Source organism: Pelmatolapia mariae, linkage group LG17, assembly GCF_036321145.2.
Source record: "Pelmatolapia mariae isolate MD_Pm_ZW linkage group LG17, Pm_UMD_F_2, whole genome shotgun sequence".
Taxonomy (NCBI): domain Eukaryota; kingdom Metazoa; phylum Chordata; class Actinopteri; order Cichliformes; family Cichlidae; genus Pelmatolapia; species Pelmatolapia mariae.
This window is the reverse complement of record NC_086242.1, coordinates 1,632,798-1,660,001: the sequence shown is the minus strand read 5'-3', so window position 1 is coordinate 1,660,001 and position 27,204 is coordinate 1,632,798. Positions and strand designations below refer to the sequence as shown.

Here is a 27,204-nt window from a genome sequence, read left to right as displayed (position 1 = left end):
GGGGGCCGAATACTTTTGCAAGCCACTGTATACAATAGCATCACTTCTTTTCCAGTGCACGTTTTCTAATCATTTGCACGATGATCTAACAGGTTGTGTCCTCATTTAAGTTTGTGTGAAGTCACAAGAGATGTTTAACCTTTGACCAACAAATTCTACTCAGTTTATTCCTAAATCCGACGCAATAATTGTGCTAAATTTGAAGATATTTCCTCCAGGTGTTCTGCATTCACAAGAACGGGATCGTGGTGACCTTTGACCGATATCTGGCTCTATCTCAACAAAGTTTTTCTGTTCTGTCTTATAAATCCCGAGGATTTGTTTTAGTTTCATTTTGTGACAAACTTGCGTCAGACGTGGAAGAAATAAGGCCAGACAGAACAAATATTTGAGTTTGTTTCCATATTACATAAGAAACAAACCAGGTTTATCTCCCAGACTCGCTGTACACAAGGATGTGTGTGTTACAGGTGAGCTGGTCTGCCTCCTGTTTTCAGGAAATCCTTTGTTTCGCATCAAGTGTTTCCACTGCCGTGTATAGCTACGAATGCACTCACGCTGGTTTAAGTAAAATGCGTGCAGGGGTGGAACCTGCTGCACCGGAGCAGACAGTCATTAATCAAAACTACAGGAAGCTAATGGGCAGAAAGCTAAAAGTACCCATCATCAGTCACATATGGACCAAACTGTGACGATGAGGTTAAGCTTAGGCGTCATCTCTTTTTTCCATTCGTGTGCAGACTGATGATTATGAGGAAATGTTATCATGTTGAATTTGTTTAACTACATTATTATAACTCAGGGCACTGATATTTGCAACCGTGATGATTCAGCTAAAATAAAACACCTCAGGTTTAGTTAACACGAGGCGCTGATGGACGAGAATATCGCGAGCTGCGTTTTTATTGTCACAGATCTCTGTCATATACCCTCCATATAAAAAGAATTAAAAAGACTAAACCTGGATGGATGGATCCATCACATTAATGTTAACCATGTGTAACAATGTAAAATGATACATTTGTAGATAACATATCAACAGGACACATAAAATTGACAACAACCACTGAGCTTTCACGGAGCGGCACCGTAAGCGTTGTGAGGTCCCAAAGAAGTACAACTTTCCTACTGATATACAAAACATCCGACTTTCACAGCTGTAGTAAACACAGTGACCCGGAGGCCATCGCACACGGGCAGGGCTTCAAAGACAAAGCTCCAGAATTTACTACCACTAATTTGTCTGACAACAAGCCCCACTTTTAGTTTACACTTCCCTTGTTTTGCAATTAATCAACGCAGAACATGAAAGTCAACAAAAAGGGTGACAGAGCAGCACAGGAAGAGGAAAGGTCAGATAGCACAGCCAGAAGCCAGAGACGCAGAAAAGGCAGAAAGGCAGCGGTGGTGCTGGGTAACAGAGGTGCAAATGTCGTCAGAGACGGGGCAAGAAGACACCAACTGGGGAAGAAGGGTGAGGAGTTCAGCGTGGAAACATAAATATTTGATCAAGGCTAAACTGACAGGGAAACAAAGGGCACAGAAAGCAGTGCCAACAAGAATGTGTCTTTCTCACAGAGGGGAACGCTGGCTTTAGACAACACTAAGCCCGTCTTTGTAGGAACAGACAGGAATATATGTAATGCATAATGAAGAAGGTTAAAGCATGCGATTCATGCAATCTGGTCTTTGTCTTTACTTCTTTACCGTAACAAGTCGGTGCACCTTTAAACTTGTGCAATAAAAATTTATTTAAATCATCGCTGAGCGACACATTCCTGTTTCACCAGTGATGCAAAGGACTGTGGAGGTCATTCCAGTACAATGAACTCACTGTCATGTTCAAGAAACCAGTCTGGGATGATCCGAGCTTTGTGACATGCCACACCTGCAGACGGGTACACTGTGGTCATAAAGGGTGGACGGTGCTCAGGTAGGCTGTGGTGTTTGAACAATTCTCATCTGATACTAAGGGGCACAAAGTGCGCTAAGATAATTTTGTGGATGTGGTCTGTAATAGATCAGCAGCCCATTTAGCACCAACCATCACACCATGGTCAAAGTCACTTAAATCGCTTTTCTACACAAATCAATTTTATTTATACAGCTGTGCTTTATATTGTAAGGTAGACCCTACAATAATACATACAGAGAAAAACCCAACAGTCATATGACCCCCTATGAGCAAGCACTTTGGCGACAGCGGGAAGGAAAAACTCCCTTTTAACAGGAAGAAACCTCCAGCAGAACCAGGCTCAGGGAGGGGCGGGGCCATCTGCTGTGATTGGTTGGGGAGCGATAAGGAAGACAGGATAAAGACATGCTGTGGAAGAGAGACAGAGATTAATAACAAGTATGATTCAATGCAGAGAGGTCTATTAACACATAGTGAGTGAAGAAGAAACACCCAATGCATCATGGGAATCCCCCAGCAGCCTACGTCTATTGCAGCATAACTAAGGGAGGATTCAGGGTCACCTGGTCCAGCCCTAACTATATGCTTTAGCAAAAAGGAAAGTTTGAAGCCTAATCTTGAAAGTAGAGATAGTGTCTGTCTCCTGCATCCAAACTGGAAGCTGGTTCCACAGACGAGGGGCCTGAAAACTGAAGGCTCTGCCTCCCATTCTACTTTTAAATACTCTAGGAACAACAAGTAAGCCTGCAGTGTGAGAGCGAAGTGCTCTAATAGGGTGATATGGTACTACAAGGTCATTAAGATAAGATGGGGCCTGATTATTTAAGACCTTGTATGTGAGGAGCAGGATTTTGAATTCTGGATTTAACAGGAAGCCAATGAAGGGAAGCCAATACAGGAGAAATATGCTCTCTCTTTCTAGTCCCTGTCAGGACTCTTGCTGCAGCATTTTGGATTAACTGAAGGCTTTTCAGGGAGTTTTAGGACATCCTGATAATAACGAATTACAGTAGTGAAGCCTGGAAGTAATAAATGCATGAACTAGTTTTTCAGCGTCACTCTGAGACAGGATATTTCTAACTTTAGAGATGTTGCACAAATGGAAGAAAGCAGTCTTACATATTTGTTTAATATGTGCGTTGAAGGACATGTCCTGGTCAAAAATGACTCCAAGGTTCCTCACAGTGTTACTGGAGGCCAAGGTAATGCCATCCAGAGTAAGAATCTGCTTAGATACCATATTTCTAAGATTTTCAGGGCCGAGTACAATAACCTCAGTTTGATCTGAATTAAGAAGCAGAAAGTTAGCGGCCATCCAGGTCTTTATGTCTTTAAGACATTCCTGCAGTTTAACTCATTGGTGTGTGTTATATTTGTTTATTATGGAATATGCAGTAATATGTTTTGAAAAGCTGTAAAAATCCCTTGATGTTTCCTCTGTGGGGCAACCTGTATATGGCCAATAAAGCAATTCATTCATTCATTCATGTTTAATAGCATGAGGGAAATGTAATTTTCTATAGGGAGGCTAATTTTGTACTGTTAACGAGTAGCTGATGGGTTTATATTATTATTATTATTATTAGTGACTCAAAGAGGGCACAGAGTATTTTTAGTTCACTGTTTTATCTTCAGCAAAAAAACAAGAACGTAGCTTCTGTGTATGTTTGGTTTCTTTAAAGAGAATTTTTATTTGTTACAAAAATACACACGATCTCATTTATTTAAGGGTCCAAAGTAACGTAACACAGCAACATGTAACAAACCGATACAATCATTCTGATTAGTATCAGTTATTTTTTGGAAAATAAATAAATAAATGTAATAAAGGTACAAAGTAAAAAATAAGTCATGTTCCTGCGGTACAAGTAAACATCCAAACTTTCAGTCCATGACCTTGCAGGTTATATTTGAAAAGATCTGGGCTGTTATGTTGCAGCCCAGGAGGCCAATCTTCACCTATCAAAGGCTTTCGACATCTATTTTCAAATTACGACTCAAGGCTTGCCAAACACTTGTTCGGTAAATTGGGCCTTTGAGGCACCTGTCATCATGCTCAAACTATTTTGGCTGATAAAAAGCATCAACAGAAAACATTTTAGCGTCCTGGGAGCGCACGCGTTCAGCGGCCAAGAACACAGAGTTTTTTCTTTCAGCTGCGACTGTGTGTCGACGCCTGGCCCAGCGCCCAGCTGTGTCCTTTCAGTCCTGTTTTCTGACACCGTGAGACTGCAGGAATGCAATTTTCCTCTCAGAGCAGCCGGCGATCGCATATCTGTCAGTTTTTCACTCATTTATTTTCCAACGCAGAAGTCTTTGAAGATGATGTCCAGGATCTCCTCTGCCCCGACCCGTCCAGTGATCCGGCCCAGGCTGGTGACAGCTAAACGGACACCTTCGGCTGCCAGAGCGAGGTCAGTGTCACGGTACCGCTGATACTGAGCCAGAGCCGCCGCACACCGCTGCAGGTGGGCCCTGTGGCGAGCCTGTGTCAGGGTGGGGGCACCGAACAGAGGGTCGCCACACCTACAGAGGAAGTTAATCAGCGAATGTGAAGAGCCTCTGGAGGAGAACTACAAAGATAAAGATGCACTGGGAAGACTGCCTTAACAAATAAGCAGTTAAGATTGATCCCTGCCATCAGTTCAGTTTGTACAGCTATCTCACACATCCTGCAAGAGGACATTCAAATGAGACTTGGCCTTCGCACTGGGGCAACAAAACAAAACTCAAACTCACAGAGTCTTGACACTGCTGTGCAGCACTGTGAGGAAGTCCTTCAGTCCCTCGTTAGTCTGGCAGGAGATCAGACAGACAGCAGGGAGACCAGAGACACCCCTCAGCTCCCTGTCCAGCTTTTGTCTCTGCTTCTCAGGCAGCAGATCGGCCTTATTCAACACCAGGAGACACCTGTCTGCAGGACATGATGTGGTAAGTTAACTTGACTGATCCGGATCCTCATTTGTCTCTGACTGGGGTTACCTCATGCACATTTTAAGACTCTAACTAATTGCAGACAGCTACAGACACCAAGGCTTTGCTGTGAAAGTCAAACATCTTTAAAATTCAGTTGGTGCATCAGTAGACAAATGCATGGCACGGTACCTGTGTCAGGCAGCACACTCGTCAGGTGTTCCCGCAGGAACGCTGCGGCTCGGTCTGCCTCAGAGGGGAGATGAGCAGAGTCCACGACCACCAGCGTCAGATCCGCCTGCTCCACCCTGGAGAAACAGAGCAGCCTCCACTTTAGTCACAAACCCACTGCTGACACTCGACCTGTAATGATGGCGTGGCAGGTATTTCTCATCACCGTGTGCGTTTCCATGGCTAAATGTGGTTCTGGTAACTACAACAAGGACAGTTGTGAGTATTTCAGACGTGGCTCCTGAAATGTGTTTATTCGAGGCAACTTTTCCACAACAGCGTGAAAATCGAGTAAGATGCAGTCAGGACACTTTATGGGCGATAGCTGAGGTCAAAATGAAGGTGAAGGGCGAAAGTAGTTGTAGTCCAAACCAGGAGTATTGAGTAAAGGTGCAACTGTAAAATAATCTGGGGCCTCTTTGCCCCTTACTTTGACGATTTATGGTTCAGATCCCACCGATCTTTGACCATGACCTTCACATCTGTATCTTACACTGTACACAGACGAACAAACACCGGCACTCAAAGCTGCTTTTGTGATGGTTTTTGTGCTACAGGTGGTTCCTCTAGGATAAAGTATAGCTCTACAATCTATGGCAGTACTGTTGGGAAATACATCAAGCCCAAATACGTTTCCCACCACCTGTGCCCGCTCTTGGCTGTGCACCAAGATATCTCAGAGCAGAGACTGTTGTTCTGTTTCACAAACGAACCATAAGCTATAGCCCGGAAAAGCTGGCAGGGACGTCCCATGACTCTAAATGGTATTCACGTGAAATACTGGTTCCTTGCATCCGTCTCACTGCGAGGTAGCAGCAGGAGTGGAGGCGGATGCTTGTACTTACCACGTCCTTCCTGTAGTGACCCAGGTCACGAGCCTTTCTCCTGCTCCCTGCAAAAGCAGTTTCCCACAGAACACAAACTGCCTGCCCTTCCTATAGAGCCACCAGGTCAGGCACATAACTTAAACAAAGAGTAAAGGGATGAGACTGCATTTGCACTGGAAATGGCATTCCTCTGGACACATCTGGATTTGTACCAGCAGCGACAGCTGTGTTCATTTTGGGAGTCGGGAGGTGACGAATAAGAAAAATACAGTGTAGTACTGTGAAGGCGGACACATGTAAGAGGTTCTGTATTCACTTTACTCTATACCAGTGAGTACAGAGTGTAAATATGAGGGTCCTTCTTTCACTGCAGGCCCCTTCATGTCCTACTGACTCACATACTAGCCACCCATCCATCAGTTTGTCCATCTGTTTGTCCGTGCATCTGTACTTCAATCCATCCTTCCACCCATTCATCTGTCAGTCCGTCCATGCATATGTCCCTCCATCTGTCCCTCCGACCGTCCATCTGTCTGTCCTTCCATTCATCCATCTAAACTTCATATTCAGTTTAGGACATCAGGGGGACTGAAGCCCACCTTTGCCCATCACAGGGCTCAGCTGTCTTTATACACTGTTTATGTGAAAGCTTTATGTTTTTAGCCCTTTCATTAGCTCGCACACTGACATTGAAACCTTGTTAGAAGTTCAGCCTTGTTCTACACTAGCTCTGATCAGCTACCTGAACCCATCTGCCCGACTAGTTTACACAGGTTTGGTCTAGTCTAATATATTTTAAAACCCCACTGTAGTCTAAATAAACCTACTTCCTGCCATCCTACCACCTCACCTCCCTAAAGAGGCACAAATGAGTCATAAATAATACCGTTCAGGATGTGTCCTTCATTTTTGGTTTAAGCACGCTGTGGAGCAGCCTGTGCTCGAGACCTTGATAACCTTCATCTCTTCTATAATTTCAGGTTCGTTTCCAATATTTCTAAAACTAATATTAGGGAGAAAGTTGTCCTGTACCAATTCCAACCTTTTGTCACGTGAAAAAATAAGTCTGGCTTTAAATCACACACACTCAGTGTGACACTTGGCACTAACGACTCGGCTTTAGCTTCCATTAATAATACTGTAGAGCACAGTGCTATCTCGTTTGGCGGGCATGCATGCACTGCAACCAGCTTTAAGTTATAATTGTCAAACAGAAGATTTTCCGTGTGCCTCACCTGCTTCCACGGGACTCCTACCAGCCTCCACTCTTGACCTGTTTCTTTATTCTCTGTGCCGTTTATATATATTTCCTGTTTGCTATTTATACCTCATGTCTTTACTAGTTTACTATTTCCATGTGGACTAATGTGGAACTTCTAAACTTGTTTTAAAGCCTTCGCGGCTCCATCGCGGCGGATACTGTTTTCTATTTTTGAGTCTGACTGCAGAGATGTATGCGTTGTCATGCTGAATGGCCTGATACTGTATGTACTTCTTGACGGTACAATGAGGAAAGGGGACTCTTCGTTACGCAACCTCCTGAGAGTGTTTGCACTGTGTATTTATAACTGTGGTTAGCATCAATATAAACTCTGGGGTAGGACAGACATTACAGAAATGACTTATTTCTTCCTTTCTTTGTTTCCAGGATCATTTCGCATTGGTCTGCAGGCCAATGTGTTCTGTTAAATCATACATAATGCAGTACTTTGCAATAAATACTCGCTTGCATTCCTGTCCTGTGCAAGTATTCGAACATCAGCCTTCATTTCTTTCTATTAACACGAAAGCAAAACAATGCTTTTTTTAAGAGGTTTTCATGCGCTACCTTTCCCGAGCGCGGCGGACGCCCTCTCTCTCCACCAGGTCCGAGCTGTCTCTGAGGCCAGCTGTGTCACTCAGGAGGACGGGGAACCCACCGAGGTCCAGAGCTGTCTCCACCACATCTCTGGTGGTGCCAGCAATGGGAGACACAATGGCTGCAGGTCTCTGACCTGGAATACAAAATGTTTTTAAATGTTAATAAACTTGCCTGTCACAAAAAAACAAGCATCGTGTGCATTTCTCGAAGTCATAATTTGGTCATTTCATCACCTGCAATACAGCAGATCACTTATAACCAGAGAAATCTCCTGGGTCTAATAATGCTGACATATCTGTGCTTCTGGGTGTGAGCTCGGGCCACCGGCAGCACGAATCAGAGCAGGAAGGACTTTATCTGACATCTGTCAAATACACCTATCGCTCTGATATGAAGACATCCAAGCTTCAAGACTGGAGAGCTTATATTAAAAGGTTCGACATTATGTCAGGAAACATGTCCTCACATTACAAAACACCAAATATATACATAATTAGAGAGAAGCAGAACATTTAAACTCTACAGAAACGTATCTAACAAATGTGAAAATATTACTTATATCTTAAATGTTTTATTCTTTTAAGTGTTTAGTCTACAGATTGACTCCACTGTCACCTGAAGCACCAGCACAAGCGTAAAACAGAGAACGTAGGGATAAAGGTTTCCGTCTTTCACATAAAAAACTGGGATGAAAAACAGAAGTTAAAAACTTTCACCTTTTGATTAGACAAAAGGTGAAAGTTTTGTCTAATCAGAAACTAGAACAAATTCTTTGACTTAAGCTGCAGCGTAAAGGTGTGAAAGCTCTTCAGGTGCATTTATGTTTCCATCCAGACTCCTTTCATTATTATTCTTTCACATTTAGTGAAGAATATGAAGGATTGAACTGAAGGAACTGGGCACAAAGGTAAGTCACCAACTCAAATATGAAATATGGTCACAATCTCCTCTTTGGTTCTGAATTAGGGCTGAGCATCGACTTTGATTTCTATAATCGATTCGATTTTGACTCAGTCAGAAATATTATAATTCTGATCATTTATCAGTACATATCCATATTTTTATATCTATGTATAAAAACAAAGCTGACACTTCATCAGAGGTGTGACTTTGTGTAACTGAGGATAAAACACAGGCCTGCCTTTTTATAGCAGATGACCTTAAAAATATTCTGCAGTAAATCAAAAACTGAAGAAAACCATGAATCAACATGTGAACATGACCTGATGCTGCTGAAGTGAAGCAGAGCAAAGTTACAGAGGTAGAATTTTAAAAAGGTTACATTTCCTCTGGATTGAACAGCAGAAATGAGGCTTTCTTGTTGGAGGCTGACAACTCTGAACACAACGGCAGACTTGTGCGTAACAATCAGTGAATAATGCAGAAAACAGAGATTCTGATGGTAAACTGGTCTCCGAGTACACTGAGAGAGAGAGCTGTGCAGGAAGTGAGATTTTAATCGTGGTGGAAACAAAACAGCCAAAGTCAGAGAGAATTAATGACGTGAAGTTTTCATCTTCTTTTGCTGCTTCAGTCAGTTTTGGTCAGAGTGACGAAACCTGCAGCTTCAGAATCTGTGAAATGTCGACTTTCAGCCCCGGCGGCGTGTCCGTGTTGTCGGGTGAACGGTCCACACTCCGTGTTTACAGCCTTGTGTGGATCCGTGTACCTGCTTTTATTTGCTGTTTTAAATCGTTTTGTGAGCTTTAACCTGAGATTCTGGCGTTTCTGGTAAAATACATTTTTATCTAAATTTCGATTCAGGATTTAATGAATCAATATCGCTTTACTCTAGGGCTGCCACAAACGATTATTTTGATAGTCGACTAGTCACCGATTATTTTTGCGATTAGTCGACTAATCAGATCATCATCCATTGGACGTAAAACGTACAGCTTATTGCACCAGCAGCATCTGCTCTTATATAACTATCATTAGCTTACAGCTTTAAGTGTTTAAGGTGCCAACTAAAAATAAAGACAAGATGATAGTTTATTAAATTTTAATGAAATTTGCAGATTGTTTCGGTGAAGTTTAATAGACTCAGCCGTCTGCTCCTTGCTGTCTAAAATATATCAGGACACCGGAGTAAACTCTCCAGCATCTCACACTTCTGATAACCAGCTGTCTGCTTGACGTTTATTCAGCTGTGTAAAAACTATAACTTTAATCTCAGCCAAACCGATTTACTCAGGAACAAATAAAATACTGAAAAAAGCCAAACAATAACATTTTTGAGTTATCTAAGTGACTTATAAATCATGTTTAACCTGAGTAGCGAAAGACGGCGGTGGGTTTGAAAACGATTTGCCGGGAGTCCGGTGTTCTCAGCGGCTCTAGTGAGCCTTTCCCCCGGCTAGCTATCGAGCTGGTGGGTAACAGACGTCTCCGAAAACGTCGGAGCGCTTTTGAAAATATGTGGTGTCTTGATAAACCGAGCAGATATTTGAGGTTTACACAGCTACATTCTCGCCTGAAAATATGTTAAACGTTTATTTTGTGACCCAGAAAGATTAATAAGAGTAATATTAAAACTAACTTGCTGCCGCCATTGTTGGAAACTGAGCAGGGCCGCGCTATGAATTCTGGGACACAGCTTCTTCTTCTTCGGGGTTTAACGGCAGCTGGCATCCTTGTACATGCAGTGCTGCCATCTTCTGTTTCAGTCCGTTATTACACTCTTAAATCCTACTACTTATTCCTGCGTCTTTTGGGATCTTACAAAGCTTCAAACGACGCGTCGACTATTAAATTAGTCGTCGACGATTTTGATAGTCGACGTAATCGTGACTAGTCGACTAATCGTGGCAGCCCTACTTTATTCAAACTAAAAATGATTTGAATCAGGAAATCAATATTTAAACCAAGCCCTAGTCTGAATTATGGTTTTAAATATATTACCATGCTGATGTCACAGTGAAGCTGAATGTTGACTTCTGGATATAAAATGTAACCAAGTTGTCCACATTAGTATTCATTCATCTGATTCCACGTTGGTGTTTGCACCAAATGTGCTGCGATTCCCTAAAGTTGTTGCTGATGCGACACTGGATGGATGAATCAGATCGATCCATCAGAAACTTTTGCACTCTTCAATCAGATGGTAAAAACGAGGAACGGCTTCTGATGAGAATGAAAAATCAGGTTTCTTGTGCTTTATGGTACGCAGCACAGACTTCCTCTGAATCACACACATTTCACTCTTTTTGAATCCATTCTGAGATGACAGATATCTTTTTCCCTGATTCGCCATCAAAATATATATTAAAAATATTCTTTGCACATTATAATTGTGATCCTTTCGCTGTATGTGAGGGTGTGTCCAACTCTGGCTCTCTTACAGAGTTTGTTAAGAAGGCTACTTTTTCCTGCATTAGTAGCTCCCGCGATCACCACCTGGACCCCGCTGCGAAGCCGCTCGCCCCGTCTCTCGTCCTTCAGGTGTCGCTCAATCTCCGCTTGCAGATCACATACTGACACGTCCACTATGAGGGGATCAGCACAGACACAGACACGGTGGCATTATAAAATACATTTCTGTCCTCTTTTTCCTTAAAACTCTTCGATGGATAAAGTATTTCACTCGAATTTTGGACACTTTGAAGGTAAAAATTAACACAATGTCAGATAAATCTTGCTGTATGTTTGCAGGTGGAAAAGCAAAGTATTTATACCACCTTTCCTATTTTTGAAAGTCTATTATTATTTTCCGCTCTGTGGCATGAGCCAACATTCCTCACCACCAAAACAAACACCCGTTCCCAGGCTTTGTGCTGAAATCTCAAAACATTTGAGACTTATGAAAGAATCTGGCAGTGCCAGACGACTGGCGACACTCACAGGGGGCGTCGCTCTCTCTCACGTCTGCTGAGAGGATAGGAAACCCAGTCGGGCCGCTGACGGCACTCTTCCTGGGAGTAGGCTTGTTTTTGAAGGCAGGCCAAATGCCTCAACTGTCCTTCTGGCCGTCCTCTCAACACATCCGAAGAAAATGACCCTCAGAAAAATTGCCACTTAGAGCTCAAAACAGGAAGAGCAGTCGGACTCCTCTCTCACTGACAGAAAAAGTCCTCGGTTCCCTTTAACCCCTTTAAACCCCAAAGGATGACTGTCTGTTCCGCAAAGGTCAAAGTGCACAGGTACCTCGGTTCAAGACCCCGTCCTCAATGAGCTCATCCTCGCTGAAGTCTATGAAGGCCTCGACGTGGGCCAAACACTGTGAAGACACAGGGAGGGGAGGGGTGAAATCAGGGAGCTAAATCGCAGCTCTTTCAATGACTTAAGTATAACATTTTTGGAGGAGTCTTAAAAAATGAAGCAACTTTTTCTATTTTTACTGCAAAGCTTATTTACATGAAATGTGACACCAGGCCAGAAAAATACACGACAGAGAGCAGGAGACTCGTGAACAGCAGATCGCTGTGCCTGCAGTGATGCAATTCAGCCAAAGAAAGAGCAGAAACAAGTCTGTAAGTCACTGATATCACTCAATGTTTTTACTTTAAGTTCAGTTTCAAGGTAAAAGCAAGAAGAGGCTTTCTCCTTTTTGAGCCGTCCAGTTATTTACGTCACTTATCTGCAGATATGAACATAAATCCCTTTTGTTGAGTCTTTCTGTAGTTTTGCTTCACTGCCAGATTTAAGCTCAGGAATAGCTCTGTATAGAGAAAAGCTTCAGCATTTCCACCAAGATCAGTATCTTGACTGACACTGTGGAACATAAACACAATAGCGGTATAGCTCCAGAAAAACAGGAAGCATCAGATTCCCATAGTTGAATCAATTTATAAATGTGGTTGGTTAAAAAAGCAGCATTGTTTAGTGTCAAATGCAGGTTTGACCTCCACCAACATACACATATAGGATACTTTTTTATTAGCAATCTTCTCAGAAATGCGAGTCCAAAATAAAGCCGTGTTTTAAAAGCTTCTAGGAACCGTGCTAAGTAGCTGCCAACAAGCAAATTAAGAAGGTTTTCTCAGGGGAGAACACCTGGACCGGTTGGTCAGGTCTGGTGCCAAAGTATTGAAAGACCAACGTTTTATGCTTTTCAAAACAGGTCAGAGTACAAAAGGGCTTGGCCCACACCCAGCGAGTTCAAGTGTTCATCCGCGGTCAGCGACCTTCTCCTGTGAACTGCCTCCACAAAACGGGAACAAAAAACACGATCGGGTCAGGATTACGCAAACGCACAGCAACACACGGCATCACGTCAGCGTCCTTTAACTTAGGCTCAACTCACAATGACTTCTTTATCATTTTGGACTGCATGCATCAACTCAACCACAAATGAACAACGCTGCTTTTTAAATCTTTAGAAATAATAAAGCAAAATAAGGCAACGAGCTACAGTGAGCGGAGCAAAAACGGTCTCTAACCTGAGATTTAAATTTGCATTCATTTCTCCTAACCTGAGCTACACCTACTGATTTATGATGCATACAGGATACTTCACACAGATAAGAAGAACAATACCGCTGCACGTACTGTATCATGCTTTTATTCGACTGTGGTCATTTTCAGATAAACGTTAGCCATGCTTCAGATAATTCATCTTTCAGACGTTCGTTAAACACTGCAGCAGGTTTTAATCACTTTTCTAAAACGACAGTTGTCAGAACAGATGTGCCGCTTTGTCTGCTTACTAATATCGCACTTTTCCTCAGGAAATAAAAATGTTAACACAGTCTGTCAGCAGCAGTGACTCAGGTCTGATGCCACGAATGCTAAAAATGACAGGTTTTTTATTTTTCTCTGGAAAGCGAATCACATCACTGATCAGAGGAAACGCTGCCGTTACTCACTCGAGCGCTTCTGACTCTCCCGTCTGAGCATTTTATCCGTATCTGTAAGAAATGTTCAATCATTTAAAAAAGTTATTAAGACTTTAGAAAACCTTCTGTTTCATTGTTACGCTGCTTAATTGAATTCATATGAGTTTCTTTTAATTCCATGTCTGTGAGGTCAAATTAAACTGACTTTAATATTTTAAAAGTACTTTGTGTACATGTGCCCTGGAAAGACTATCACTTTGATTCCAAGCATTGAACAGAAACGCACGTACTGCAGCAACTTGAAAACAGGAAGCCTCAGACTCCCATAGGTTGCTGCATCAACACTGCAGTCTTGGAGGTACAAAAAATGCATTGTGTTGGTACGAAGCAAGTGAATCCTGACCTACAGCACAGTGCGGACAGGTTCTTTCCTGAGTTTCTTCTGGGAAAACTCCAGAAGTTCCCCTCGTTTTAGGTGCCAAGCTAACTCGGAATGAGTTAAAACAGATGCTTTCTGTTTGCGCAGAGACGAGGTGCGGACAGGAGAGACCGGGTGTCAAAGCTGCTGCGTCCAGTCCAGCTGAAGACCGGAGCAAGTTTAGGATTTTCTTGTAGACGGCAGAATTCATGGTTTCATAAATTACTGCAAGTGTTTCAGATCAGAGCAAAGCAGCTCCAGACCATCACACGACCACCAGGTTGGACCGAATCGCTGCGTCAGTTTTTCAATTCAATGCAATTCAGCTTTATTTATACAGTCGCCTCAACGTGCTTTATACTGTAAGGTAGACCCTACAATAATACATACAGAGAAAACCCAACAATCATATGACCCCCTATGAGCAAGCACTTTGGCAACAGTGGGAAGGAAAAACTCCCTTTTAACAGGAAGAAACCTCCGACTGAACCAGGCTCAGGGAGGGGCGGGGCCATCTGCTGCGACGGGCTGGGGCGGCGGCAGATGGCCTCAAATACTCCAAAAAGTTCAGCTTTTGACTCATCAGGATATGTCCTCAATTCATTTTCCCACATGAGGCCTGCAGCTCTCTAGATGTTGTTCTGAGTTCTTCCTCCTGGATGAGTCGTCGATGTGAGTAATTTTGGTCGGCCGGTCGCTCCTGGGATTGTTCACCGCAGCTGAAAGACGATGCTCTGTGACTCTTTCCAAACTGACTTTGTTTCTCAGCAGTTTCTTTTTCAGATCTTTTATACTACTGCGTTTTCTCTCGATTCAGCAGGTCCGGCAGGTGTAAATGAATTAAATATGTATGTGTGACACAGAAAAACTAAAACATCATGAAAACGGGCAAATACTTCTTCAAACCAGCCGCTTTTCTACCAGAGGACGTACCCGTTTCAGTCTGTCGCTCCAGTCCTGATACAGGCGTCCCAGTTCGCCTGACATCTGTCTAAGAGCCTGCCTCCTCTGGGCCTCTGTCTCTGCGTGGATCAGATCCCCAAGCCCCTCCACCTATGAATCACACACCATATGTTACGTATATCCTTATACTGGAATGTTTAATATGTACACATCCTTTCTGTCTCCTGTAATAACAAACGTTTCTCCCAAAAAGTTTAAAATAAAGTGAAAAATTCAATAATTTCCAAATCATTGAAACCGAGTATTTAAACACAACATATCAAATGTTAAAGGTTAGAAATGTCGTTGTTATTATTTTTTAACATAACACAACATAACTAATAATTGTTTGGATTTGATGAAGCTGACATCTTTCAAAAAAAAGAAGCAGAGACGTGGAAATGTTTGCCGTGTGTGTTTATCGGATCTATAACACACATGATAACACACTGTGAGCATATGAGGAAATGAGCAGACGCACTGCAGGAGTTTCAGGGTATAAAAAATACTGGGATCACCCAGAGCTACCCCTCAGCCTCCCAGCAGACATCCCTGTGCCAGCAACAGTTTCACAAGTCTACATTGACCTGTTTTCAACTTATCGCAATCACTGGATTTTCAGGAAACTTGCCCTCTGACCTCTGACCTTTTGTCGAAGACACTGGGATTCTAACTCGTCTGACCTATCCCCCCCAATCAGCCCTTTATGGCTGAGGCATATATAAATATATGTAATGCAGCCCATTGAATACGCAGATGTGGGTCTTCAGGCCTGTTCAGCACCCACAGTCTGGCTGCTGGGATACGTGCAGAACCCATTTTGGTGCCCACGATTTCCAGAAAACATATCTGCAAACTTTAACGCGTCCCATTATCAGAGTCTTTTCCAACAGCAATTTTAAAATGAATTGTGTTCACTGACAACAGTTTTCAGAAGTGGTGCGGGCTGTTTCATCAAGTGTTTTTCCCTTATTATGTCCATTAGGTGTTATCTACAGGAAAGTGCATCCTGCTGCTGTTTAGAGAGGGATGTCGCTGCCACAGCTTAGACACCCAGGCCAAATTCCTTTCAGCACCAATAAAACTCATCTTATCTGAAAGTCCTGCGAGTGTTTGGCTCATCTGCTATTTTACTTGTCCTCTCAAAACAGTCCATTAAAAACTTTATTAAATTGTTCGTACGTGTTATTCATATCTAATGTCCTGTGTGAGGTTAATATATTGGTTTTTACGCTTCACAGAAAATCCAAACAGACTTTTATTAATGCTTCAGGCTGTATATTAAAAAAAAAACATCTACAGAGGCCCAGTTGTTGCATTAATGCGGGAATATCAGACAACTCAATGAAATAAAATTGCCAAAGGGCAAAATATGCAAAAGGAGAAGTTGTTCCTGTTTACATTTCATGCGTATGAAATCCCTGAACGGGCTGCTATAATAACTCTAGATGCACAACAATGTGTTTTACACATTCCTCTCGACTCGCCTCCGTTAAACCGAGTTTCCCTGCTTGAAAAGCTCTCCGCGTGAACTCCCCCGCTTCGGCCGGCCTCAAGCCAGGCACGCTTCCTGAAAAACACACGTAAACACAAACACGAAGAACTGCATGAGACACGAGGTAGGCATGCATCGTGCACACAATGCACACACGGAGGACAAAACATAAGGTCAATGACTCACGCAGAGAGCAAAAACAGGCACAACTACAGGTTAAGTAGGTTATGGGTTCATTGTTTTCTCAGACACTTTGCAAATCTCATCAGGTGAGACAATAGTGAGTGCAAAACCATTTGGCAAACGTGGGTCACCGTCTCCTGATTAGAGACATTTTACCGGAATGATCTCGCCGACACGCTCAGTGTTTTTGGTTTCCAAACAAAGGCAACAATTTTATCTGAATGAACCTTGAAAACAAAGGTAATGTAATATTAAATATTCCTCCCTGCTTAGAAAAAAATCTTACAGCAGATAAACTGACTCTCTGCTTTATACAATGCTGCCCCCTGGGAGGTCAACAGGAGAACTGCAGTGAAAACATCAAGCACAGGAGGACTGTCACGCTTGCCACAGCGCATATTAAAAGTATCTCAGACGCGCCGATGCATGCGTCAGTTCTCTGTTTTAAGTCGCAGTGATGGATGGCCGCCTGACTCCAACAGATATCGTACTTACGGAGGCTTAGAGCTCGCAAAGCTACAAAGACTCACAAACTTCAAAACGCTCTTCATCTCAAGTCTGCATATGTTTGCTTGTCACATTGAATTATATCAAGTTTTTTAAAACATTATACTGAGAATCACATCTTACCAAGAGCCTGTAAGACAGCAGTAATGACAGCGGGACCTCCGTGGATATGGAACTCCACGCTATCTTCTCCGGAGAAACTATGAGGAGCTGATGAAACAAACAAAGGAATAACAACACTCTGTGCGTCCTTTAGTTATTTAAATATGTAAAGAGAACTGAAGTGAATAACAGGCAGGATGTGAGATACTGGAAAGATTTATTACTGGTTTTAGATAAAACACAGCAGCTATGGTTGTGGGTTACTGACTTTAAATGTTAGTGAGAAATGACGTGGTTTTACCAAACTCTGCAATGTTGTTTATGTGTCCCACTTTTAAAGCAGCGCACCGCTCTATTTCCACCGTTTCGCCTCTACAGGCTATTTCCAAACAATGCAGTGAAAAACCTTATTTCACGAGTGGAAAACATTCGAGGCAGATGCTACACTTCTCAGGCGTAGACCTTCCACCAAAGTCACTCCAAGCTCAGGTCGTGTTCAGAGAAATGGGGGAAAAAACTAAACAAAGAACTACGTCTCAGACTCTGCAGGCCTCAGTTAGCATGTTTGGTTTGCATGGCTGCATCTGCCAAACACAAGCCTTCTGCAACAATGTGCTTTAGGCAGATGAGACCAACGTGGAGAAACAGCATCTTAGCACAAATACTTCAGCACAGTGATGGAGTGATGAAGGTTTGGGCTTGTTTTACAGCCTTGTGGCTTAATAAATACCCACAAACATCAGTGAACTGAAGCACATTTGAAAAGAAGAGTGAGCCTACATTCCTCCACAACAATACTTGAAGCTATTGCTGCTAAATGGGGTTCTACTAGTTCCTGAATCACGGAGTGTAGTTAGTTTTTCACACACTGCTTCTGTATTTTAGCTTAGTATCCCAACTCCACCCGCTCTCTTCTCTTGTTGGTACCCAGGACTTAGAAGAAACTGCTGATCCTCTTTGAGGCCTTTCCCAAACCGCAGCATCAATCAAGATCTTTGCTCACTCCATCCATCATCCTGTTTCAATAAGCACTGTTTAATCAGAACTAAGGTGTGGTCCCTGCCTGAGGAATAATGACACTGTGTAATACATCATAAGGCATTACTCATCTCAGGTTGTACTTACCTACTTTTATTGCCTGGCAAACACGACATCATTTTTATATTGTGTACTGATATATAAATCAATAACACTGGCTGAGGGAATACTTCCTTTTTATCATCGTTAAGTACGAGTCTGTCTACATATCGGGGGTATGTTTATAAACCTTTGGACATGGATGTAACTTATGTGCTTCTAAACAAAAACATATCCACATCCTCATATTCTCAGACAAAAAAAAAGAGAAGAACAAAATGTAAGAACGGTCCAGTGGAACTGACCTGGAAACCACAGGACGAGCCCACGGTCCAGCACTTCTGTGGAGCGGGGGTCTGTGATGCTGCGTAACAGGGCGGTGCGTGGAGGGGGCAGACGCTGCGTGAACCCAGCCATACACCTCAGGGCTGTGGCTGAGGCGGGACCACTGACACGTACCACTGCCACCCCGCACCTGCCGTGCCCGGACGACAGCGCAAAGATGGTGTCAGCATCAGCCAGCGCAGCTGGGGCTCCATCACAGGTAGAGGAGAGGAGCCTGTAGGGTGGAGCTCCACGGCTGGAAATAAGAAAATGACTGATTCATACTATAACATATTCTACATCTTGTTTTCAGTTATTATACCTCTATTGTATTATTTAAACTCAAAATCAAAGTTATAAATGAGCACTTAAATAAACAACACTGCAAGTTAAGTCAGTGTAACAACAAGCATTAAACTTGTGTGGATAAATAATGAAAAGTGCCCAAAAAAATCAACGTAACTATATTTTAACAGCACTATTTTGCTTCTGTGAATGCAGCCATAAACATAAAGACATGAATTTGACATAGAGGCCGGGAAACAGAACAAACCTCATCCTGACTGTGTGCACAGCAGCTCTCCATATCCCACCACACACGGACCGCAGCGGCAGCATGATTATGAGACACCAAACGTTTCATTTATTTGCTGCTTCTCCTACAGACTGACACCCAACACATTATTTCCACTTTGCTTCTTTTCAGTTAACGTCGGAGTGTCTGTGAAGCTAATGTTAGCTGCCGGACATTCACTCTTTTGCGTCTTATCTTATGTTATATGAAAGTATAATTTACACACTCATCCCGCTCGTGACTTTTCCTTCCCATCTTTCAGTCACATTTAAGTAGCTCCTCCCACCCTTGATTTCGATTGGCTAGCGTTTCTCACAACGACAGCAGATTAAGCACTCCCGTTTGTTCAACGCTTGTCAATCTGGCGTAAGCCACGCCTATCGTACGCTGAAAATTCGGTCCGTGTGACTATTTCAAATATGATCGGTTCCGGGATCAAAGGTCTGATTTTCAGCCTTTTTTGTTGTTTTATATCACGTTAAACAAATACATCCATTTAAACATTAACATATAAAATTTTGGTTATTTTGTGGAAGGAATCTGTTTGACAGTAATCTTTTGTCCCCCCACAAAAGTAGCGTTGCATGAAATAAAGCATGAAAATAACTCCTTGTCTAACTTGAAATTGTGTTGTGATATTTACAAACCTTCCTCTAATATGAAGGGATTTTATGTGATTTAGGCCACAAAAAGGTTCATTAACACTGTCATTGGTGTACATCGATCCCTGCTGCAAATTCCAATGTTTTACTTTTTGTGTATATAGCTAATATCATTATGGCTATAAACATTTCACTTTTTATCATTACTGTTTAATTTTTTTTTTTACTTATGTTTACATGAACTCAAATGATTAACTCAGTGATGCACCTGCTGTCAAAGGATCTACTGTTTGTGCGATGTCCGTGCCAACATGTCTGTCACCTTTGTTTTGTGGTTAGTATATGGAAAAAAGGAGGCTGTAAAATTCAGTTCAGGACAGACTAGAATTTGTTTTACTGCCAATTTTCTTACCAAATCATCGAAAACTGGGGGAAACACCTCTGGCACATTATGCAGAATGCACATGTTAACCAGGAAACAAATCAGCAGTCAAGTTTGGCTTTTTTCAGCACAAGGTGGAAGGTATCCCTTAGTGTGTGAGAATCAACAGCAGTGCAAACAGGGTTATTCTTACAGCACTACTATTTTTAATTGATTTCAAATGATAAGTTTTACAGTATTTGTTTAGATTGTGTTCTGTGTCTATTAAAACTAACAGTGCTTTGATCTGTGGTTCTTCATAGACTACATAAACAGAGACTGTGTGCATCAGTGTGTGTGTGTGTGTGTGTGTGTGTGCCCCACTGCAGCGTCTTGCAGCTGTCATCCCAGAGAGTGGTGAGTAAGCAGAATTTGTGCTCACAGATGAGATGCTTCTGAACCATACGAGGGGGCGGGCTGCCAGCCTGCCTCTGTAGCCGCACAGTGAAACACGGCCTCCAGGAGGGACGACAAAGATGATAGATTGTGTACACGGTGAAGAGGCATGGCCCGAGGCCTGGGAGCAATCTTTAACCTGGGATCTAAATAATTTATAGACTGCTCAGTGTGTGCACAGAGCATGACAGCTGCCACCTCACAGCTGCCGAATACAGTCCAAACAGAGACAGTTACCTCTCAGCCCCGATTATGATTCAAGGTTATGAAATGATCTTTGTCTACAACGATAGCTGTGTTCACCTTCCTTGCACACACAAGCACTCCTATATGTTTAGCAACTCCCCCACAGGTTGAAAAGGGGCAGACATAGTAATTTAAGACAAAGCACATATTTTACCTGCAGAGGATCATCTGACTCGCTCTGCTGTAACAACATTTATTTTGAGGGATGTGTGTCTCTTTAGGGTGGAGGACTGCTCTTTGCTCTCTTTCCAAGACAGTGTGACCATGTAAACTGGCCTTAGCGATACAGTGATGGAATGACCAAGCTTATTAAGCAGCAAAGCAAACATTGCAGAGCTCCACGCTGTGTTTACTGTAGAGTGTTTGACTGAGAAGCGATATTACCGGTAGCCACACCCAAGTGTCACTAAAAATTTAATCCGTGAAGATATTTTTTGCACAGCCTATTCAGTTTTCCTATCATAGTCAAAGAAGAGTGATAGTCTATGAAAGGATTATCAAAGGCGTGCACATTAAAAGCACAAGATCATCTGATTGGGCATCTTGCCTGTAAGGTAATGTCATCACTGTGAAAACCATGCATTTTGAATGAGTTTTCCTTTAATGTAGCCATTTGGATTCTATTTTTGGCCTCGATCTGCAGCCTGCGAGGTGATAAAAATACATTTCTCTCAGAGATGGAGGAACCGCTACTACATGCATGCATAAGATGATCCTAACAGACAGATTTTTTAATTCCTACAGTGTGCGTGGTGCGGGTTTGTTACATTTAACAGTTTTGGTAATGTAATCTGAGACAACAATCAGTCGCTAAATCAGTCAGCGACCGTGAAGGTGCATGTGTGTCACACAGCCCCCTCCATCCACCCCTCCCTCCCTCTCTTTGTCCCTCCTCCTGTAGTGGTTGGAGGAGCGCTCTCCATCTAACCGCGCATCCTGCTCCAGAGTACCACCAGGATGATCCGCCGCTGCGCCAACGCCGACAACCTTCACTTCACTTTCATTCTCATTTAACCCCCACTCTGACCCCCCACCGGCCCCTACGCTACACCCATGCTTTGCCCTCCTCTTGAGATGCGACACCGCTGCACGATTTCCCTGAGAATACCTTCATCCTCAGTCGCTCCTCGCTGATAGAGAGCATGCCCGACACGGGGACGGCAGCGGCGGGAGCTGCTGCAGCCGGGGCGGCCGCCGGTGGCGCGACCACCTCCGGGGACGGCCCCGAGAGTTCCCGGCACCGACACCGAGCGCCGCAAGGAGACGCAGAGAGGCCGGATCCGGGCTCGGCTCCGCCACAGACCTCCTCCGGCGTGCTGGGTGAGTGAGAGGAGGCGGAGGGGAAGGACAGGTGAACGCGACGCTGTTGGAAAACGAGACAAGAGGCGCACTGCCGTCGCGCACCTCGCGGTGGCACGGTTCTTTTGTCTCCGCGAGGGCGTCCCAAAATCAACACCTGGTCAGGCAGCAGGCCTGTAAACGATGGCTCTGACTGGCATTTCGTGCTGTTTCCAAAAATCACTGATGTGATAATAGGTGTTCAGGAAAAATGGCCACTTTGGCACGTCCGAGTTATGACCTTCTGGTCGGTTATTGTCTGTTTAGCCCATTAGCCTGCCTCCTGTTATGAGCCCATTTGTTCCCTCTGGGCAGCTGTTGTTGTCCATACTATCCTCACATGCAGCTCACGGCCTTGATTGGCTGATAGTTAGCCTATTTTTATTGAAGGGGGTCCTCTCTTGTCAGTCATCTCCTCTGTTTTAAGGTTGTTTACCTTCGAGATCACTTTACTCGGGATTTCCGAACTATTGCAGGTGGACTGCACTATTGCACACAGCGTCGTGCACCGTTATTTCCTCAGTGTCAGTTTCCATGCTATTGGACAGACTCGAGGACAGGTGCATGTTTAATCTGCTTTAAGCTCGTAGTGTTTTCCTTTTTCTCGGTTCACACCTCCTCACATTTCATTGTATTTTGGTCTCCGGTGCTGTTCTTGTATTGGAGGCTGCAAGAAAAAAAATACATCATAAAATCGACTTTTCCCTCCTTCCTCTTTACAAAGGATAATCAGAACCAACCTGCTTCATGTCAATACTCCGTGCCTCTGACAGTGGATTTGAACAGCCCATATCTTAGTTGTCTCTTTGCAAGATTTACAAGTGAGGCTATTTTTGGATCAGACCACAATATTAGCTGGGACAGGGAGCCTCAGCTGCCAAGGCAGGATTGTTTTCCTGCATGCGGGGTGCAGAGACAGCCTCTGTGCCTCCTGAGTGCTGCTGCAGAGTGATGCAGTGGAGCAGTGGGCTGTCAGCAGATGAGACCTTCTTTCCACTCTTGGTCGAGGTAACCTGAGCAGGCAGCTGCCGAATGGAAGAGCAACCTGTCATCCAGTTGAGAGGGTGGCACCCAGTGGTCCTTGAATGGGCTACAGACTGTTAGAGGGCCAGTGAAATGAAGATGAGTTCAACTTTACGGTGGCTCAACTAGCTAGAGGCAGTGCCGGGGCAAAGAGAAGAGACTAGGGCTTTAAAGCTGGCTAGAGGCACATGTGTAGGACAATGCAGAGCTGTACAGAAAGCATTGAGTGCTTGATCAGACGTCTAACACTATGCTTTTAATCTTCAGATCAGAGGAATCCCAGTTTTATTCAGATGTTGGTTTTGTTTGACTTGATATGTTTATTAAGTTTAATAAAAGAAGAAATGAGTTTATAGAAAGTCCCCATGCTTCCCACGGTGCAGGGACAGTAACTTAAAGAGGTTTTATATTAACTGTAACGCCAGACATAATAGCCCAATGCTTCCAAAGGTTTCTGTGACATGAACTAGGCTGTGAGATGTTTATTGTTCCCATCTGTGCTCGAGAATATTATGTGTAGAAATAAACATCAACATGTGTGGCAGGTGGTGAGGTGGTTAGCACAGTTACCTCACAGTAAGAAGGTGCTGGGTTTGAATCCAGGTTTGTCCTGTTTTGTTTGCACATTCTGCCCCATGTCAGCGTGGGTTCAGCCTGGTGAATCTCAGTACGTGAGTGTGGATATCTGCCTCTGTGACAGATTGCTGACCTGTCCAGCGAGCTGGCATAGGCTCCGGCTCCCGGCCCATCCTCTTCAAGCCTGAATTAAATAAGCATAAGAATATAAATGGATGGTTAAACTTCAAAACCATCTACAGTGTGGGAATCTACATGAAAACAGATGCTTTTGTGTAATAGTTTCCCCCAGCATTACAGAAACACACATGTAGAGAAGCAAATAGTGGGAAAGGTGAGGATTTTCAGCACATCTGGCTCTACTATTACACCTGCAGTCGTTCAGTGAATCAAGACTGTTTCACAGATAGCAGCGATGATGAAATGATGCAGTGACGTTTCCATGAAGCACTTCTTAAAGGGGTAGTTCACCACGAAATCCAGGGTTTTTCCTCTGAGCTGTGCTGCTGTTTATCTAGACTGTTTTTGCTGTGAGCTCCAAGTGTTGGAGTTATCAGAGATGTCTGCTTTCCCTTAAATATGATGGGGCTATCTTCGAGAATGTGAACTGTACCGCTGTGCAGAAGCAAGGGTGCTTTCAACCGTGACGAGGGGCTCGCGCTCATGGCAGTGGGACACGATGTAAACATTAATGCTGTTGCCCTAAGCTGAGCTTAAATTTGAGCTTGCTGCAAGCTTCCATCGGCTGTTAGGTGAGAGAAAATAGTTCCAGTGTGAAGGTTTGTGTATTTTTTTTTTGAGTAACTGGTTCAGGATTTCTGAAAAGAGACACTGCTGCAGAGTTTCAAATGTATTTTTCTGCAGATTTGTAATTTTGTTCTCCTATTTTTATATAAAAGTTGAAATAACTATAAGATTTTGGAGTGACCTGCCCCATTTACTTATAATAAATACTTGTTAATTACATACACAAAGGGAAAAGCCATGCAGCCAATAGCTCAGGGGTGTCCAACTCCAGCCCTTGGGGGCCGGTGTCCTGCAGGTTTTAGATGTGTCCTTGATCCATCACAGCTGATTTAAACGGCTAAATGACCTCCTCCACATGTCCTGAAGTTCTCCAGAGGCCTGGTAATGAACTAATCATGTGATTCAGGTGTGTTGACCCAGGGTGAGATCTAAAACCTGCAGGACACCGGCCCTCGAGGCCTGGAGTTCGACACCCCTGCAACAGCCGCTGTGTTTTTAGGGAACCAGCTACATTTTTTGTCCTAACGTTCTCCTTTAGTTTGGTGCATAAACAACATGCATGCTTACGAAACTCATAAGCACTCACATCTGTCACAAACTACGAAATTAAAACAACAACCCGCTATCAGTAGTTGCTGCAGCAGTAACTCCTTCCTGTGTCTATTCTCCTGCATGGGTTACGAAAAAGAGGCTCTGGGACTTCAGTGGGATTACTACGATATCACATAACGCCCTCGCACGTGTCAGTGTCAGTCAGCGAGCAAAGCACAAGGGCAGGGTGACTTCTTCGTGCAGCCGGGGTCTTGGTTGTGCTCTGGAACCGAAAGGCTCGGATGCTCGATTGTCTCCGTGCCTCCACCGTATTTTGCTAATCTCTCCCACCGCAGTAGACTGGAATGACTTTGATCCTCGCAGCCATCCTCCTTTGTAGCCTCAAAACTCAAAAGCCCGCGTTTCAAGGATTAATTAGGCACCCAATGTTAACGCCTCAGCAATTAGTTTGTGTTCCCTCTGAGGCCAGTGTTGATAAGATTTGTTATGGAAATTAGGCCATGCAATTTGTGGTTTAGGATTAAGGACACGTATATGCTGAGGTTATTCCTGCACTGATAATGGTTCACTTTTTTCATGGTGCTGTTAAAAGCTTCTTTTGACCCCAAACACCAGTTAGTGGATTGTAGATGTGGATGTTCTTCATAAATTAGCCCAAAATTTGGGAATAAAAATAAAAGTAACTTTGTGATCACAGGAAAACCTGTGTGATCTTTTCTCTGACGTAAAATCGAAATACATTTGACAATAAATTCACAGGTGATAGTCCGAAACCATCCTTGGACCCCTGCTTTTATCTGCAACTCTAGTCTGATCCAGTGGGGAGATTGGAGCGGCCCATTTCTATCCCTGTAAACTTGTCTGACCTCGTCCTCATGAGAACAACATTAAGCAGTCACCCGTACACTCTTTGCCAGAGCGCTGCTCTCTCTGTATCTCCGGCTCTCTCTCGCCTCTTCAGCGAGTTGAATGCCTCAGCTTTGCCTCAGACAGATTTAGTCAGGCTGAGTGTCACACAGGTTGCTTTAAATACAGCAGCGTGAGGGGAAAGCATCCCACTGAACTTCCTAAAAGAAGAGCTGCTTTTCACAGCAGCGGCAGACGAGCCTCTGCTTTTGTGCCCTCCCACGGCTTCGTAATGAAAGGGCTGATGAATGTCGTGCAGTATGATATAATGACAGCAATGTGTTGTGCCTAATGACTCTGAACTTAATGTCTCTCTTGCATCTGCCTCCTCGCCTGTGTCCCCCGATATTCATCGCACACTCCGCAGAGATGTATTTCCTGTTCCTCCCTCTCTCCTCGCCTTCTGGTGTAAGCGCTGAGCTGCACATTAGCTGCATTAGCAGTCAAGGAAAAATGCCTCTGTGTGGGGTGACCTTGCTGCTGTAGCTTTATCAGCCTTTCCCCGATACGTCACACGCACAGCTGACTGATCGCTTTGGCGACTATAAAATGAAACGGCCCGCTCTTTATACGAGCAGCTTGCCTTGAAATTGTGAAGTCAAGCTGCCGACCAGATGATATTAAACACTGCAGTTAATGCTGCAATGATTTTCTGTCGATGGTGACAGCGGTGGTGTGTTTGTGGGAACAGTGGATCTTTGTGTGTGCCAGAAAAATGTCAGGCTACAAAGGATTCCTGTGAGTTCCAACAAAGGGAGCTTCCCCAGATTGTTAAAGGAGTTGAGCTGAGCACAGGACTTAAATTTGGCATAAGGAGATGAACTGAGTTATCGATGCTGACTGTTCACTGAACAGATCTGTTTTCTTTTGTTTTTTCAATTTATTCTGATCATGTAAACCAGCGGTGTCCAACTCCAGGCCTCGAGGGCCGGTGTCCTGCAGGTTTTAGGGTCAACACACCTGAATCAGATGATTACCAGGCCTCTGGAGAACTTCAGGACACTTTGAGGAGGTCATTTAGGTAAAGATCAAGGACACGTCTAAACCCTGCAGCATACCGGCCCTCGAGGCATGGAGTTGGACACCCCTGATGTAAACAATATACAGAAAGTCATTTAGGAAAAAAACTATACAAGATAAAGCAAAATACCCTCTACCTATTCTCAGTTTACATATCCAAAAGCATTGGGAAGAAGTGCACACTTATTTAATTCCATCCTTGTCCATAATCTGTCAACAATAGACATATTTCTA

General features: G+C 43.6%; 2 protein-coding genes across 2 annotated transcripts in view; one reads left to right on the top strand and one right to left on the bottom strand.

Annotated features, from left to right (window-relative positions):
• Positions 1-3,628: 3,628 nt before the first annotated feature.
• Positions 3,629-19,397, bottom strand: gtpbp3 (GTP binding protein 3, mitochondrial). The gene is made up of 11 exons (XM_063460590.1): positions 19,123-19,397; positions 18,551-18,825; positions 17,190-17,276; positions 16,369-16,451; positions 14,873-14,992; positions 11,891-11,963; positions 11,089-11,232; positions 7,715-7,880; positions 5,021-5,136; positions 4,655-4,829; positions 3,629-4,441 (listed from the first exon to the last, which is right to left on the bottom strand). The coding sequence occupies exons 1-11, from the start codon at positions 19,185-19,187 to the stop codon at positions 4,210-4,212; spliced, it is 1,536 nt and encodes a 511-aa protein (XP_063316660.1). The 5' UTR covers positions 19,188-19,397; the 3' UTR covers positions 3,629-4,209.
• A 2,353-nt stretch (positions 19,398-21,750) lies between these two features.
• Positions 21,751-27,204, top strand: part of ano8b (anoctamin 8b) — a 35,491-nt gene continuing 30,037 nt past the window's right edge. Inside the window, exon 1 of the mRNA XM_063500355.1 lies at positions 21,751-22,128. Coding sequence (XP_063356425.1) covers positions 21,951-22,128 — 178 coding nt within the window. The 5' untranslated portion in view covers positions 21,751-21,950. The remainder of the gene's footprint in view (positions 22,129-27,204) is intronic.